At 48.0% G+C, this 13,134-nt stretch overlaps 1 protein-coding gene across 11 annotated transcripts in view; it reads right to left on the bottom strand.

Annotated features, from left to right (window-relative positions):
- The window catches only part of ehbp1l1a (EH domain binding protein 1-like 1a), a 30,891-nt gene extending 18,627 nt beyond the window's left edge, over nt 1-12,264 (bottom strand). For 4 of the 11 annotated variants that reach the window (XM_084690981.1, XM_084690984.1, XM_084690982.1 and 1 more), the window contains exons 1-14: nt 12,009-12,256; nt 8,468-8,525; nt 7,931-8,026; nt 7,759-7,812; nt 7,381-7,559; nt 7,183-7,301; nt 6,624-6,683; nt 4,914-5,144; nt 4,024-4,242; nt 3,623-3,868; nt 2,607-3,182; nt 1,929-1,988; nt 1,697-1,817; nt 171-671 (exon numbers count right to left, since the gene is read on the bottom strand). In XM_084690981.1, coding sequence (XP_084547107.1) covers nt 171-671; nt 1,697-1,817; nt 1,929-1,988; nt 2,607-3,182; nt 3,623-3,868; nt 4,024-4,242; nt 4,914-5,144; nt 6,624-6,683; nt 7,183-7,301; nt 7,381-7,559; nt 7,759-7,812; nt 7,931-8,026; nt 8,468-8,525; nt 12,009-12,112 — 2,624 coding nt within the window. In that variant the 5' untranslated portion in view covers nt 12,113-12,256. Of the gene's footprint in view, nt 1-170; nt 672-1,696; nt 1,818-1,928; nt 1,989-2,606; nt 3,183-3,622; nt 3,869-4,023; nt 4,243-4,913; nt 5,145-6,623; nt 6,684-7,182; nt 7,302-7,380; nt 7,560-7,758; nt 7,813-7,930; nt 8,027-8,467; nt 8,526-12,008 lie in introns of all 11 variants that reach the window. The other 7 variants (XM_084690986.1, XM_084690983.1, XM_084690987.1 and 4 more) reach the window with 7 other exon arrangements.
- Nucleotides 12,265-13,134: the final 870 nt, after the last annotated feature.

The following is a 13,134-nucleotide window of genomic DNA, read 5'->3' as shown; positions in this document are numbered from 1 at the left end:
AGGCCATGTGGAACACTCAATCTCAATCTGACTGCATTCAAATGAGAATACATACATCCGTTCTATATACATGTATACTGTATATATTAAGTCTAGAACATCGCTTACACAACCTGAATGAGCATTACACATAGGAGTTATAGGAGTATTGTGTTCTATGCCACACTTACCCCCAATCCCTGGGTAGGACTTCAGATTGTCCTATGTTTGTGGGAGCAGTTGTCTTAGGGACAACTTTCAGATCTTGCTCTTTCTTTGCATCTTTCTTTTCTGTGTGAGCAATGTCAGGCAAATGTTTCACAGTTTTGGAAGAGCGCATCTTCTGTTTCTTAGAGGGTGGCTTCAGAGTGAACTGAACAGGCTCAGTATTTCCTGATGCTGTGCCAATCTGAATGGACATCTTGGTCATGTGACTCCGTGGTTTGACCAGTGGCTCCATGGCAGAAGTGAACGTGGGCTCAGAAAGGCCAGCCTTAGTCTCAGGTGAAGAGGGGATGAGACGGGTTGCTGGCTTGGGTTTGGGCTTGGGTTTAGGTTTGGGGTTGGGGAGCACCCCTGTTGGCATGGCCTCTGCCTGATTCCTAACAGGTTTGGGCATCTCAAAATATGGGACTTGGGGGGCAGAGGCTGCTCTGGGGTTAAAGGGCAGGGCAGAGGTCATGCTCTCAGGTCTGAGGGACAAACAGATCAAGGTCAGAGTTCAGGGATGGAGATTTATATCGCTATAGCAATAATGAAGTCAAAAGCAAGCTTTGACCGACAAGTCTGATATAAACAACACAGTCTACACGCCATAACATGATGCTCATGCATTTCAACACAAGTATCACTGCGTTTCTAATACAGCTAGCACAGTGCTGCCAAGAAGCCCAATACACCCTCCCTGGAAGAAACTCCCAAGGCACAAAGCAAGCAGTGACCTCGTCACATCTTGCAACATGACTTAAGCTACAGGAAACTTGCCACACAACAGGATGTGATCAACATTCAGGGGTTTTCCAAAAAGGCCCGTTTGACGGAAATGCAATACACCAACAGCAACGCAACACAATTGTGATTATATACTGTCTAGATCTAGTTCATGATTGTGTATCTATACTACTAAATGCCACAACAAAAGTTTAATATTTACATTTGATTCATTTAGCAGACACTCTCCAAAACAACAAAGCGACATCCAAATAATACCAATAAATAAACTGATCTATTTACTCTTGTTATCTCATGTTGTGCTGAAGTCCACTGTGACATAAAACTCATTGAGTCCAAATTTTGTTTTGATATTATGTTTTTAATGAGATCATATGAACATTTTAGAGATTTCAAATGTCCTTCCTTTCACATTGTTTAAAAACATGTCAGTGCTCATATAAACCAGACCATGCTAGCCATTGTTAGTAAAAGGAGATGCTTAGGTTAAAACCACACCAGCTATTCCAAGCACCTTGACATGATTCCTCTAAACACACTTATACATCAGTGTATCAAAAAGAGTTCTTTATAACAAGAAAAGTCAAAAAACCGCATTTGGACTTAACACTGTATGGATGAAATATAAAGCTGATAATCCACAACCACTGTGGACAGCTGGTTGCAATCAGTAACCAGTGAGCTCAGGTTTAGGTTTGGAGGAATTATGACCATGGATAGAGCGTTTAATCACATCAAACATCTCTGTTTACATCGATCCACTCACCCAGCAGTTCTCCTGACAACCTCCAATCCATACGCTTGCTGAGCCTCCCGCCTTTTTTCATAGGGCCTGGCCAATGGCGTCTTGTCTGGGTCTGGCCTATTACCGGCGTTATTGACTATTCCTGTGGTGAGGAGTTCTGAGGTCAGTGACTGGAGAGAATCCATAGGAGTTTCTCCTCCTCGGAATAAAGATGACACCTTCGTCTACTGCGGTTGAATTGAGTTCTACTCACCGGTAGGTGGAACATTAGGACACTCCTCTTCAGCCAGTGTGCTGAGATGTCTGTGAAGATCTGAAAGACCAGACACATGACTGAATCAGTGGCCTTCAACAAATGCTGGTCTTGACATGAAAACCGCTGGAAGCCAGCAACCGCTCCTATTAGTCAAGCCAGCTGGAGCCACAGGTTAGAGGGGGAACTCTTTACGTGTCCCTTGAGGTCTAGTAACTGAGTCAGGCTCATGGGGGGGGGGGGAGCAGGGACAGGTTCCTGGGGGTTATGGGGGATTGAGTCTGATTGAGAGGGTGGGGGCACAGAGCACAGGAGGAGCAGAGAAGGAGAGAGGGGGCGGGGTCCAGATGAAGAGGTCACATGGGACCTTCTGACAATGGAGCGGGCCTCATTAGGGAGGGCTTGGAGCCTCCAGCCAGGGGTTTGACCGGCAGGAAGGGAGGCTAAGAGGACGTGAAGGGAAGAGAAAAGAGCAAAACATAGGAATATAGAAGGGGGAGGGGATGTAGAAAAGGAACAGTTGGACGAAGTAGAGTATAAATGGAGGGCCGAGTAGTTTCGATAAGAATATCAGTCCAAAAACCTGGTTAAAAACGGGATGTTTAAGGGATGGTTAGACAGGCATTCTTACGTCGCTAACGTTTGGGGGGTGCAAAGGTTAGTGTCGAGCTTCAGTACCTGACTGGGAGACATGGGGCGGAGCAGGACCGGCGGCACATTGGGCAATGCCGAGAGCAACAGGTGGGGATCCGGGGGGGGAGTCCCAGTATTGGACAGGGGGAGGGAGAGGGTCCAGGGAGGAAACGGAGGGAGAGGAAAGCGTGGCGGTGGAAGAGGAGGAAGATGCAGGAAGGGAGAGAAGGAACGACACCGATTCAGAAAAAGGGGTCTGAGAGCCAGAGGGGGAAGGGACAGGGGTGGAGGAGGAAGAGGAGGAGGGGGAAAGGGACGGGGATGACAGAGCGCAGTAGGGATGTTCGGCAGGCGAGGGGGGGACGCACTGAGGAACGGATGCGGGATGAGAAGGGGAGGGTGGGGGAAGGAGAGGTAGAGACGTGGAGGCCGAAAGCGCAGCTGGGGCAGGTGCAGACGGAGGAGAGGCCAAGTTACATGGGGTCTCCATGCACTGCTTTTTCTGAAGGGGGGCGTTATCCACGGAGTCATGGGGGGAGGGGCGCAGGGATTTAGGGGAGAGAGCGGGTGGGGATAAGGGGGCCTGGGTTTGAGGTGATCTCCATTCACTCTGCCAGGGTACTGGGAGAAGGAGGGAGACATGAAATGGAGAGATGGGATTATGAAAAAAGGATGGATGGCAATGAAGTATAACAGAAGGTGAAAAAGAGAGGGTAAAAGAGAGGAAGAGGGGAGTGGTGTGGGGTCATATGCAGTAGAAGGGAGGTGATTTGGGATTGGAAAAGAGAGAGGAAAAGAAGACAGAGAAAAAGAATCAACAGCAAAGCCTTGATTTACACCAGTGAAAAGCAGAATAGGCAGAAGGGACTTCCTAAAATGACATGTAATGACAGTGGTCCCATTCACAATCATGCGATCCACAGCTCGTATATGAATGTGGACCCCAAGACGTTAAGAAAACACTACTCCAGATGCTGTACATGCCACATCTAACTATCCATCCAGACCATTTACAATGACCTGGAGAAACTCCAAGGCCTTTAGCCAATGGCATGCTGTACCTGTGTCAGGGGCAGAGGGCAGACTGGTAGGCCTGGTGAGGGCAGAGCCAGGCTCGGCCAGTGAGGTGAGGTAGGCCTTGGGGCCGGGACCAGGCTCAGCTAACGAGGCTTGGTATGCTTTGGGCCGGCGGGTTACAGGGAGGGGCTGAGCGCTGGGAGGGGAGGAACCGGCGGAGGAGGGGAGGGCGGAGAAGGAGGGGACGCTCTGAGGCCTCCAGGCGCTGGAGCGAGCAGTCGCATAGGTAGCTGAGAGAGGCGGAAGAAGGGGGGGGGGGGCAATGAGAGGCGGAGAAGAGAGAAGGACAGAGAAACAGAGGAGGACGGCGTGTTGCACGGCCAGTGGCTCTGGTCTAGCCGTGGCTCCGGTCTAGCCGTGTCTACGGCGCGGCTAGACACACTACCTGTCTGGGGGATGTCAGAGAAGGAGGGAGGACGGACGGCTGCCGAGGAGGGGGAGGAGGACAGAGGAGAGGAGGACAGCCTGGTCAGGGAGCCGGAGAGGGACGACGGCGGCGTGAAGGAGGGGAGCACGCACACCGTCTGACCCGCGTCTAGACGCGCCGAGTCGGAGGCCGGGTCGCTACGGTGACCCTGAGCCTTCCGGGGAACAGAGATGGGCACTGAGAGAAAGGAGGAGAGCAGAGGATGGATGGAGGGAAGGAAGGAAGGAGAGCAGAGTGAACTTACATCAGCTAGAAACAATCGAGATGTAGTTGGATAAACGCCAAAAAGGATCAAATATGTCGCCCTCTGATTCACTATGAGCTAGGGTGGTTGCTAAGGAAATTAGGCAACTGCCCCTAGAAACCTTTGTTATGAAGGAGGCTTTTCAGTCACAGAAAAGTTATTATGCTGGGCCCGTCGCAAGGAGCATTCTGTCCATTCTTGCTGGGGTTGGCTTGCATCATATTCCCCCTTTGCTCTAAACCTATTCAAACAGTAGGGGGCGCCTCAGAGTCATTACAAAACCAAACAATGGCCAACAGTCTGTTATCTACAGAGTACTCTGATCTAACAAAGAAGTCAGACCAGTCAGTTATCTACAGCGTACTCTAATCTAACAAAGAAGTCACACCAGTCGGCTATCTAGGTAGATATATTTGAACGTTTGATAGAAATGAAAGATCTTCCCTGAAGTTCTCGGGGATTAAAGTAAAAGAAACTCAAACACTGAAAGTCCAGGTGAGACAGGTTTTCAAGTGGTCCTCAATGTGATCCTTGAATCAATACTGTACACAGTCGACCCCACAGTGACTCGAGTCTATCCTTGATGAGCCAGTCTGTCCAGTACCTGTGCCAGCAGTGGGCTGGAAGATTTTAGGCAGAGCGGGTGGGTGGGCGCGGGTGAAGGCGGGCACTGTGTAGGCATAGGCGGAGGGACGGGCCGGCTGGGCGCCGCCCGCTGGGCCGGCGGGGCGGAGCCGGGTAGGGGGGCCAGGTGGAGCAGAGGGGTCGGGGGGGGCAGGCAGGGGGGGGCGGGAGAGGAGAGAAGTGGGAGGCACACCCGAGCTACACTCCATCTCTGTGACAGATGAGTGAGGGATGACAGAGGGGGAGGAGATGGGGGATGAGAGAGGGATGAGAGGGGGAGGAGATGGGGGTTAGTGAGGGATGAGAGAGGGGGATGAGATGGGGGTTAGTGAGGGATGAGAGAGGGGGATGAGAGAGGGGGAGGAGATGGGGGATGAGAGAGGGATGAGAGAGGGGGAGGAGATGGGGGATGAGAGAGGGATGAGAGAGGGGGAGGAGATGGGGGATGAGAGAGGGATGAGAGAGGGGGAGGAGATGGGGGATGAGAGAGGGATGAGAGAGGGGGAGGAGATGGGGGATGAGAGAGGGATGAGAGAGGGGGAGGAGATGGGGGATGAGAGAGGGGGAGGAGATGGGGGATGAGAGAGGGGGAGGAGATGGGGGATGAGAGAGGGATGAGAGAGGGGGAGGAGATGGGGGATGAGAGAGGGATGAGAGAGGGGGAGGAGATGGGGGATGAGAGAGGGGGAGGAGATGGGGGATGAGAGAGGGATGAGAGAGGGGGAGGAGATGGGGGATGAGAGAGGGATGAGAGAGGGGGAGGAGATGGGGGATGAGAGAGGGATGAGAGAGGGGGAGGAGATGGGGGTTAGTGAGGGATGAGAGAGGGGGATGAGAGAGGGGGAGGAGATGGGGGATGAGAGAGGGATGAGAGAGGGGGAGGAGATGGGGGATGAGAGAGGGATGAGAGAGGGGGAGGAGATGGGGGTTAGTGAGGGATGAGAGAGGGGGATGAGAGAGGGGGAGGAGATGGGGGATGAGAGAGGGATGAGAGAGGGAGAGGAGAGGATGGAGGAAAGAAAGGAAGAAAAGAAGGAATAAAGCAGAACATCATAGCGGAAGGAAGAAGAAAGTAGAATAGTGAACAAGAGAGCCGGAGCAAAGAAAGAGAAAGGAGGAAGAAGAAAGAATGAAAGATTATAAAGAATGGAGATTGACAGCACTCAGATACTCACTGCAGACAAGGAGCATGAACCACTGCGACCTTCTTCATTATCACTAACACAAGCTCTGCTATTCAACAAATACAGTTTGATGGAAGAAACTAGGACATTGATGGAAGAAACTAGTCCGTTGTGCACATATGAAACTGTCCAATCTTGTTTGTTCTAACTTTTATTTAAACGTATTGAACATAATTTTGGAGAGACACTATTCTAATACGCCTTGTATCTTTCCAAAGTCTTATTTTCCTTCGATCTGTAGAGAGTATCTGATCCAGAATTAGGGAGCAATGTGGCAGTATACCATTATTTGAAACCTCATGAGATCAATATTCATCAGCTTCAGTGAATATCATTCATCAAACTAACCCAAATAAATGAATAATGGTTTGGAATAGTTTGATAGTCAATATTCACAACACTGACCAACGAATATCCTCAATTCAAATAAATGGCTTTGATATGATAGATGATAGAAAAAGATAAACAAGAAGGAAAGAAGGAGTTATTCAGTTGATCTGAAATACCTGAGTCAAACACAGGTCTCCACGCCTGGTCGTGTATCCTTCTTGTTGGAGGAACTGGACCTTTCAGAGAAAAGAAAGGAGCGAAAAAGAAATATATTTCATTCAGGTCAAGTCAGGTATAATTATCCATAGAACAGGAAGTAAGCAGAGCAAAAAGAGAACTGTTTTTCAAAGCAGCCCACAAGGAGATTTGGTTCAGCGTTCATTGAATTAAAAGTGAGGACATTTCAGATTCCTTTTAGAGAGGAGAGACTAGAGAGGGAGGGAACCACGGCGATGTATTGCACAATCCTTTGAAACCTCGACCATCTAAAATAGCTTGTCATCTGTAAACAGATCGAATGACAGTTGTTTACCTGTTACGTGTCACCATGGGAGCCTTCGCTAGTGCTTTTTGGACCTATTCGACTGCCTTCGAATCAGCTTCAAATGTACAGACCACCATTATAGCTTATGCTAGCTAACACGGTTGGTAAGAACTGTACTTGTAATGTCACGTCACTTAGCTCAGTTCTGACAGTGTGCGCGTGTCATAGTAATATGATAGAGCTTCTGGTACCGTGTCCAGTGCTTCCCCTCCTCTCCTCCTCCTCGTCACTATCGTTGAAATCGTCCAGATTCCCGATGTCACTCTGCTTCAGGCTCATCAGACTGGCCAGGCTCTGCATGTCCTCGTCCCTGTCGGACACACACAGTCACCAGCGCGTCCCACGCCATCGACGCGGGCGAACGAGCGGCGGCACGACCGAGCACTCACGTGGCCTTGCCCTCTTTGAGGAAGACGCAGGACATGGTGAGTTTGAGCGTGGCCTCCACCACCTTCACCGACACGGGCTTGAACTGCAGCGTCATGTCGTACTGGACCGGCGTGGCGCTGGCGAACTTCCTCATGTTGACGTCGGCCGACGCCAGCACCTTCCTGTGACCTCTCGTCTCCTGCGGGAGGTGGAGAGCTCGGGTCATTAGCCCAAAGGGTACCTTTTTTTTTTTTTTTTTACCCAGAACACTCCTAATAACATTTGAAGAAGAATACACTCAAACTGAAACTTTTGTGGTCTCCCAGGTAATCGAACACAAGGATTCGATTACGTTAAAAGACATCCGAAACGGACGTCAGCATCCCCCACAAACTCACACTCTCGATGACGAACGTCCAGTCCTTGTCCTCAAATTCATCTGCAGTCGGTTCCTGGCAGATCAGATATTCAAAATAAGACACCGGCTTTTTTTCCTTGGTTTTTTTCCAACTCGTCTCAACTGAAACGAGGCAAGCGTCCGTGCCCGGAGCGGCAGCCGTCTGGTCCTACCTTAAAGAGGGTGACGGTGATGTCCAGGCTCTCGGGCACCTGCCACACCACCATCCCTCGGTACGGGTTCTTGATTCCTGGCTGCCACCCATGGAGCTGAGGAGAAAGACACTCCTTTATTTGACGAAATACGAACACACAAACACACACACACACGTGTGCGGGGAGCAGCAGAACACACACACACGTGTGCAGGGAGCAGCAGAACACACACGCATGGCAGGGAGTCCACCAGAGAAACTCGTCTCGGCCTTTTGTCCTTCCCCTGTGCAGGCGGGGTTTCCGCCATGTTTTTTTGTGGCGGGCAGAAAGGCTCAGGGGAGCACCACTCGATACCACTCAAAATGTTGACACAGTACAACGATGACTACGACGAAGAGGTGGAAGACAGAGAGGAGCCGTGTGTGAAGAAGGAAGGAGGGAAAAGGAGAAGCGGTAGAAGTAGGAGAAGGAGACCACAAGCAGCGCTGGGAAGGCTGGATGAAACATTTCAACTTAACTTAACACTTGAACCCGATAAACCCATTCCCATCATACCTTAGAGCAGTGCCGCCTATTCCTCCTGGTCCAAACCAACCTCAGTTTGTCTGGTTGCCTGAGACGGAATCAAAAACACTTATTATAAGCTCACAATGATCTAGTATGTGTTATCATCGCCACTGTTGAACAACCATGTGCTGCATGAGCACAAACACACATATGTGCACATGAAACACACACATATCTGTACAGTATTAACTTTCTCCATCTAACCCAGGGTAATGTACACTTAAAAACACGAGCACCTACGATATTCATACTACGTGGAAACTTCTGCAGTCCGGACAGAGCTGGCTGCTTAAGTATCCCATTTCTTCAGGGCATGACACGTAAGGACATACTAGGAATCGCATGGATACACGTGCTAGGATTTATTCTATAGGTCTAGTGCAATTACATTCTGATGCGAGATATTGTTCACAATACATTTGTTGTTTGAGGTTCCCACAGACTTAGGTTTCTCCCATTCCATGTCAGACTATTGAGTGTAAACAAACACATCTGTCTGCTGAATAAACACAGTAGTGATGGGAGGCTTAGTTCTAGAGAGGTGCATCTTGTGACTCCACACACACACACACACACACACACAGCGATAGAGACTTTGCCTGTGGAGTGAAAACATAAACAATCATGTGTTTGTGTGTTTTCCTGTTCATCCGTTCTGGTGTGTGGTACTACAGACCCTTCCCCTGCTCTGTGTGTGTGTGTGTGTGTGTTTGTCCCCATCATGCCTGAATATCCATCCAAGCTGCTGCTTGCATTAGACACCTTGACTGGGGCATGTTTGGCTTTTTTTCCAGTTTTGAGTCCTCAGGGCTTTATTCATGTAGGGCGTGGCCCTAGCAACAAAACAACAGTATAATAAGGATCAAGGACCTGCTTGTTACCTGTACCCTAAGTGGGTGGTTGCTAGCCAAACCTCTATTCTTATCAAGACCACCTCAATGCAGGTCGGTCTAGTGCTGTTTGGTCATAATTGTTGTTTCCAAACCACACCACAAAGTCACCCCCATGGACTTGCCCTATAAAATGTCCTTCCAGGCCAGTACAACCAGACGATGACAGGCTCTCAAGTTAATCTAATACACTTAGAGGAGATATTGTAATGTTAGGTGTTTTCAGCACATGGGCCCGCAAGCATACGAGGCTGACTAAGTAGGAGCTGCATGGAAGGACAGCGAGAGGGGCTGTGGTAACACTGGGACAGGGCCTCTGGATCATGTTGCACACCAGTTATAGCAGCTGCCTGGATTGGAGGGAAAGGGCATTCGCAGAAAGCGGCGGGGGCAAGGGGGGGGGGTACTGGTGGAGACGGAGAGGAGGGGGGGGGTTTACAGAAATAAACCTGTTGAATACTTAGGTAACTTGTGATACACCTACCACCCTCCACGCTGTGGGCCTAAATGTCACAAAATGAAAGTGGTTTCATTCTTATCCACGCCATCCAAACCTGACGCCATGTCGCTACGCAAACCTCCCCAGGTTGTGATGTAGGCTGACGTTGTGAAAAGACGCTGGGTTAGCGTTTGGGATGTGTCACTGACCCATGCTGCCTATAGGTCTGAGTGGTGCAGTTCAGCAACGGGACATTGTCAACCCCATCATGTGGACAGCGCTGTGTTTCAGCATTGGGAAAACACACACATGCGTCAAGGTTGAACAGGGCATTTCTAACTGATCCACATTTTACACATTCTTACAGACTGAACCAGAACAGCCTAACAATGTCCACTGTGTGTTTTTCTATCTCATGACAACAAGCTGTTGGTCTAGTCTGCCCTAGGATGGTTTTCAAATAATGACCTTCTTGATTTACTTGCCTTAAAACTTTCTTTTGTCTTGTTTTTTTGTTTTACAAAACACTGTTGCCAAGAAACACCTGAGAACCACAAGCCACTCTACCAGGAAACATACCTGTTGTTACACTATCACAGGTAACGCTAACATCACGCCATGACACAGACTATTCATACAGTATCTGGAATGCAGGCCAGTGAATGCAGGCTGTGCGCCATAAAGGATGTCTGAATCACAAGTGTGAAAGAAAAAAGGGCACTACATTAGATTCAGGATGACTTATCTTGGCAATGAGACTGTTCTAAACCACATCACATCCTGATGGTTTATGATACGTAAAAAAAACAACCAGGAATTCAAAACATGTTAGCGCTAGCAAAACTAGTTCCTCGAATTGCAGGAGGAAAAGATAAGCACAGCTACCCTGTGTGCCTGGCCTAGGAGATAGGAGGCCTATGCTAAGAGGACTCTGACTAATGCTAATGCAATTACTGCTACTCCCACTACACATCACCCACATTTCGACTGAGCACCACAGACTTCTGACAACTGCATACATGCTCTGCCTGCATGAGGTCTAACCCTGTGAACCCAATGCTGGATTTGGTCTGTCTGACTATGTGTGCTTATTCCTATGAATGCACTCGGATACGAGTCAGCGGTCATATGCAGGACTTCATCCGATTCAGTGATTTAATCAGCGCATTAAGGCTTCACGTACACTGCACTCTCAGTTCGGCCGTCCAATACATGACTAATCAACTGCCTTGTCCAATGAATCTCCATGTTAGCTTGAGAGATGTTTGTTTCCTTATTTAAGTTCCAGAAACGCATGAAAGCCAAGCATAGATTGGAAGCCTTCGGAACTGCACAGGCTACAACAATACTTCCCATCTGTTGATACTGTAATGATACTAAGGGGTGTAGGTTTGTTTTCATATGTGGGTATGACAGCTTTTTAACTACTGAGGATGCAGCCCTCAAAAGAAAAAAATATTTATTAAAAGTGGGGGCACAGAGTTGCTATTTTCAAAAAGTGTATAATGTCAAATGTATGATGAAACCTACACCTCTGTGAGCTTCTGTGACTTAGACTTGGAAGTAACATGGCCCCAACACTGGTTTGGACAAAACTAGGTATGTCACGCCATCAACGTTTCTATTGCTCCTTAGCGAGACCTTTGGAGGGGAAGACACCCATCTACTGTATGTAACATAAGTAGCTACAGGCTGTGTGCATGTGCTACAATGATTGTACTGAAGATAGGGACGTTCATCGTCGGCCCAGACACCTGCTGCAGGCTTAAAACCATGTTGACACCTCACAAATGTCTCGCTAGCAACAAAAAAAGGTCTCTGAGTCCCTCGTATTTTCATCCAGCTAGGTGATAATTAGGATGGGAACTTGCTAAAGAGTACCTATATAGCCGGTAAATGCGGAAGTGGGCACATACAAGAGCGGCACGCCTTCACCAAAATCGATAGGTCACTGTAATATTGCAGTGTAATAAATCATGGAGAAAAATGTTGCTACTTAAGCTACTACATTTGAAGTACATCGAGGCAAATAGCCCGTAATAAACGCTATCGTATCGACTCAAATCTGCAGTTTATTTGTCCAAATACGAAACTAAAACTGACTTTATTCTGAATCAAAAAGCTACTCACGGTGACAAATATTGCGACTAGCGTTATTTATTTTTTTTACCTTTTGATAGTCTGAGGAGTCCATTCTTACCATTTATTAGTGCATTCTATCATCAGCTCTTGAAAGGACGCCGCAAACTGGAACTTCGAGGCTTTCTTGCCGACTCGTTGTAGTCTTTTCCAAACCGAAGTCATATTTTAGGTTAAAAAATTCTCATGTACTTTATAAGAAACATCTGTTAAAATCCACACGGCTGTATTCTGTCCTCCTCGTAGCCTACTTTGTTTGAGAAGACAGACAGCACTTCTCCGCCTGTAGCGCGAGTGCGTCGATGTCCCAATGACTGCAGTGTTCACATGTCGCAAATGTCAAACTGGCAAAACAAATGCACGAGGCGACAGATCTTCACAGCAACAGCCCAACTCCACGCAGCTGTAATACTTGTGTAATCAAACACAGTTTAGCATAGGCTACAATGATTTACACCCTAGTCACTGTTGATTCATGCTTCAAAGCAAGTGTTTTTGTTTTAAGTTGAAGAAATGTCGATCATTGGTTGATAACAGGAAAGCCCATTTTGTCTTTCTATCTTGGCTTGCTTTGCCAGTGCAGTTGAAGAGAGGGCGAGGATGGGAAGCAATTCATCTTTCAGAGTCCAAAATGCACTGGGGGGCAGGGTTGCATGCAAAACTGGCACAGAAACACCTGAGGGGAAATTCAACATAGCATGTACACATTCGGTGTGAAAACACTAGGACATGATATCTAAAGATATTTCAGAATTATCGCATTTGCAATGTCAGAGTAGCATATAGCCTACTACTGAAAGCCTGTCAGTCAGTGAAGGGGACTTTTCCAGTTTACGCCAGCGTTTATTTATAATCGGTGGCCGACAGATACTAGCAGCTGGGGAGGTTTGAGCTCTGAGAAAGACAGTATCACACTGTCCTTTCTAACAGCCTGTCCAGTTCTTACTAATATACAACATATCTATAGATATATTACCATATAAAATGATGTCTGATCATATCAGCATGCAGCACTCAAAATGCATGTTTATTTAGGTTTCATTTATATATGTGGGTTTATTATGTGGGCACTAGTGTCTAGATTGGGCAGGTGTTGGTAAGTACATCATTTGTACTTATTGTGCTCAGTTCCCTGTTGACAGTGACGCTCCTAAATCTCCCTTCTGTGGACGTAACCTCCCTTGTCT

This window comes from Hypomesus nipponensis, chromosome 25 (genome assembly GCF_054491055.1).
Source record: "Hypomesus nipponensis isolate SF chromosome 25, ASM5449105v1, whole genome shotgun sequence".
Lineage (NCBI taxonomy): Eukaryota > Metazoa > Chordata > Actinopteri > Osmeriformes > Osmeridae > Hypomesus > Hypomesus nipponensis.
Note: the sequence above shows the minus strand (reverse complement) of the source record. Positions and strands in the feature narration are given on the sequence as shown.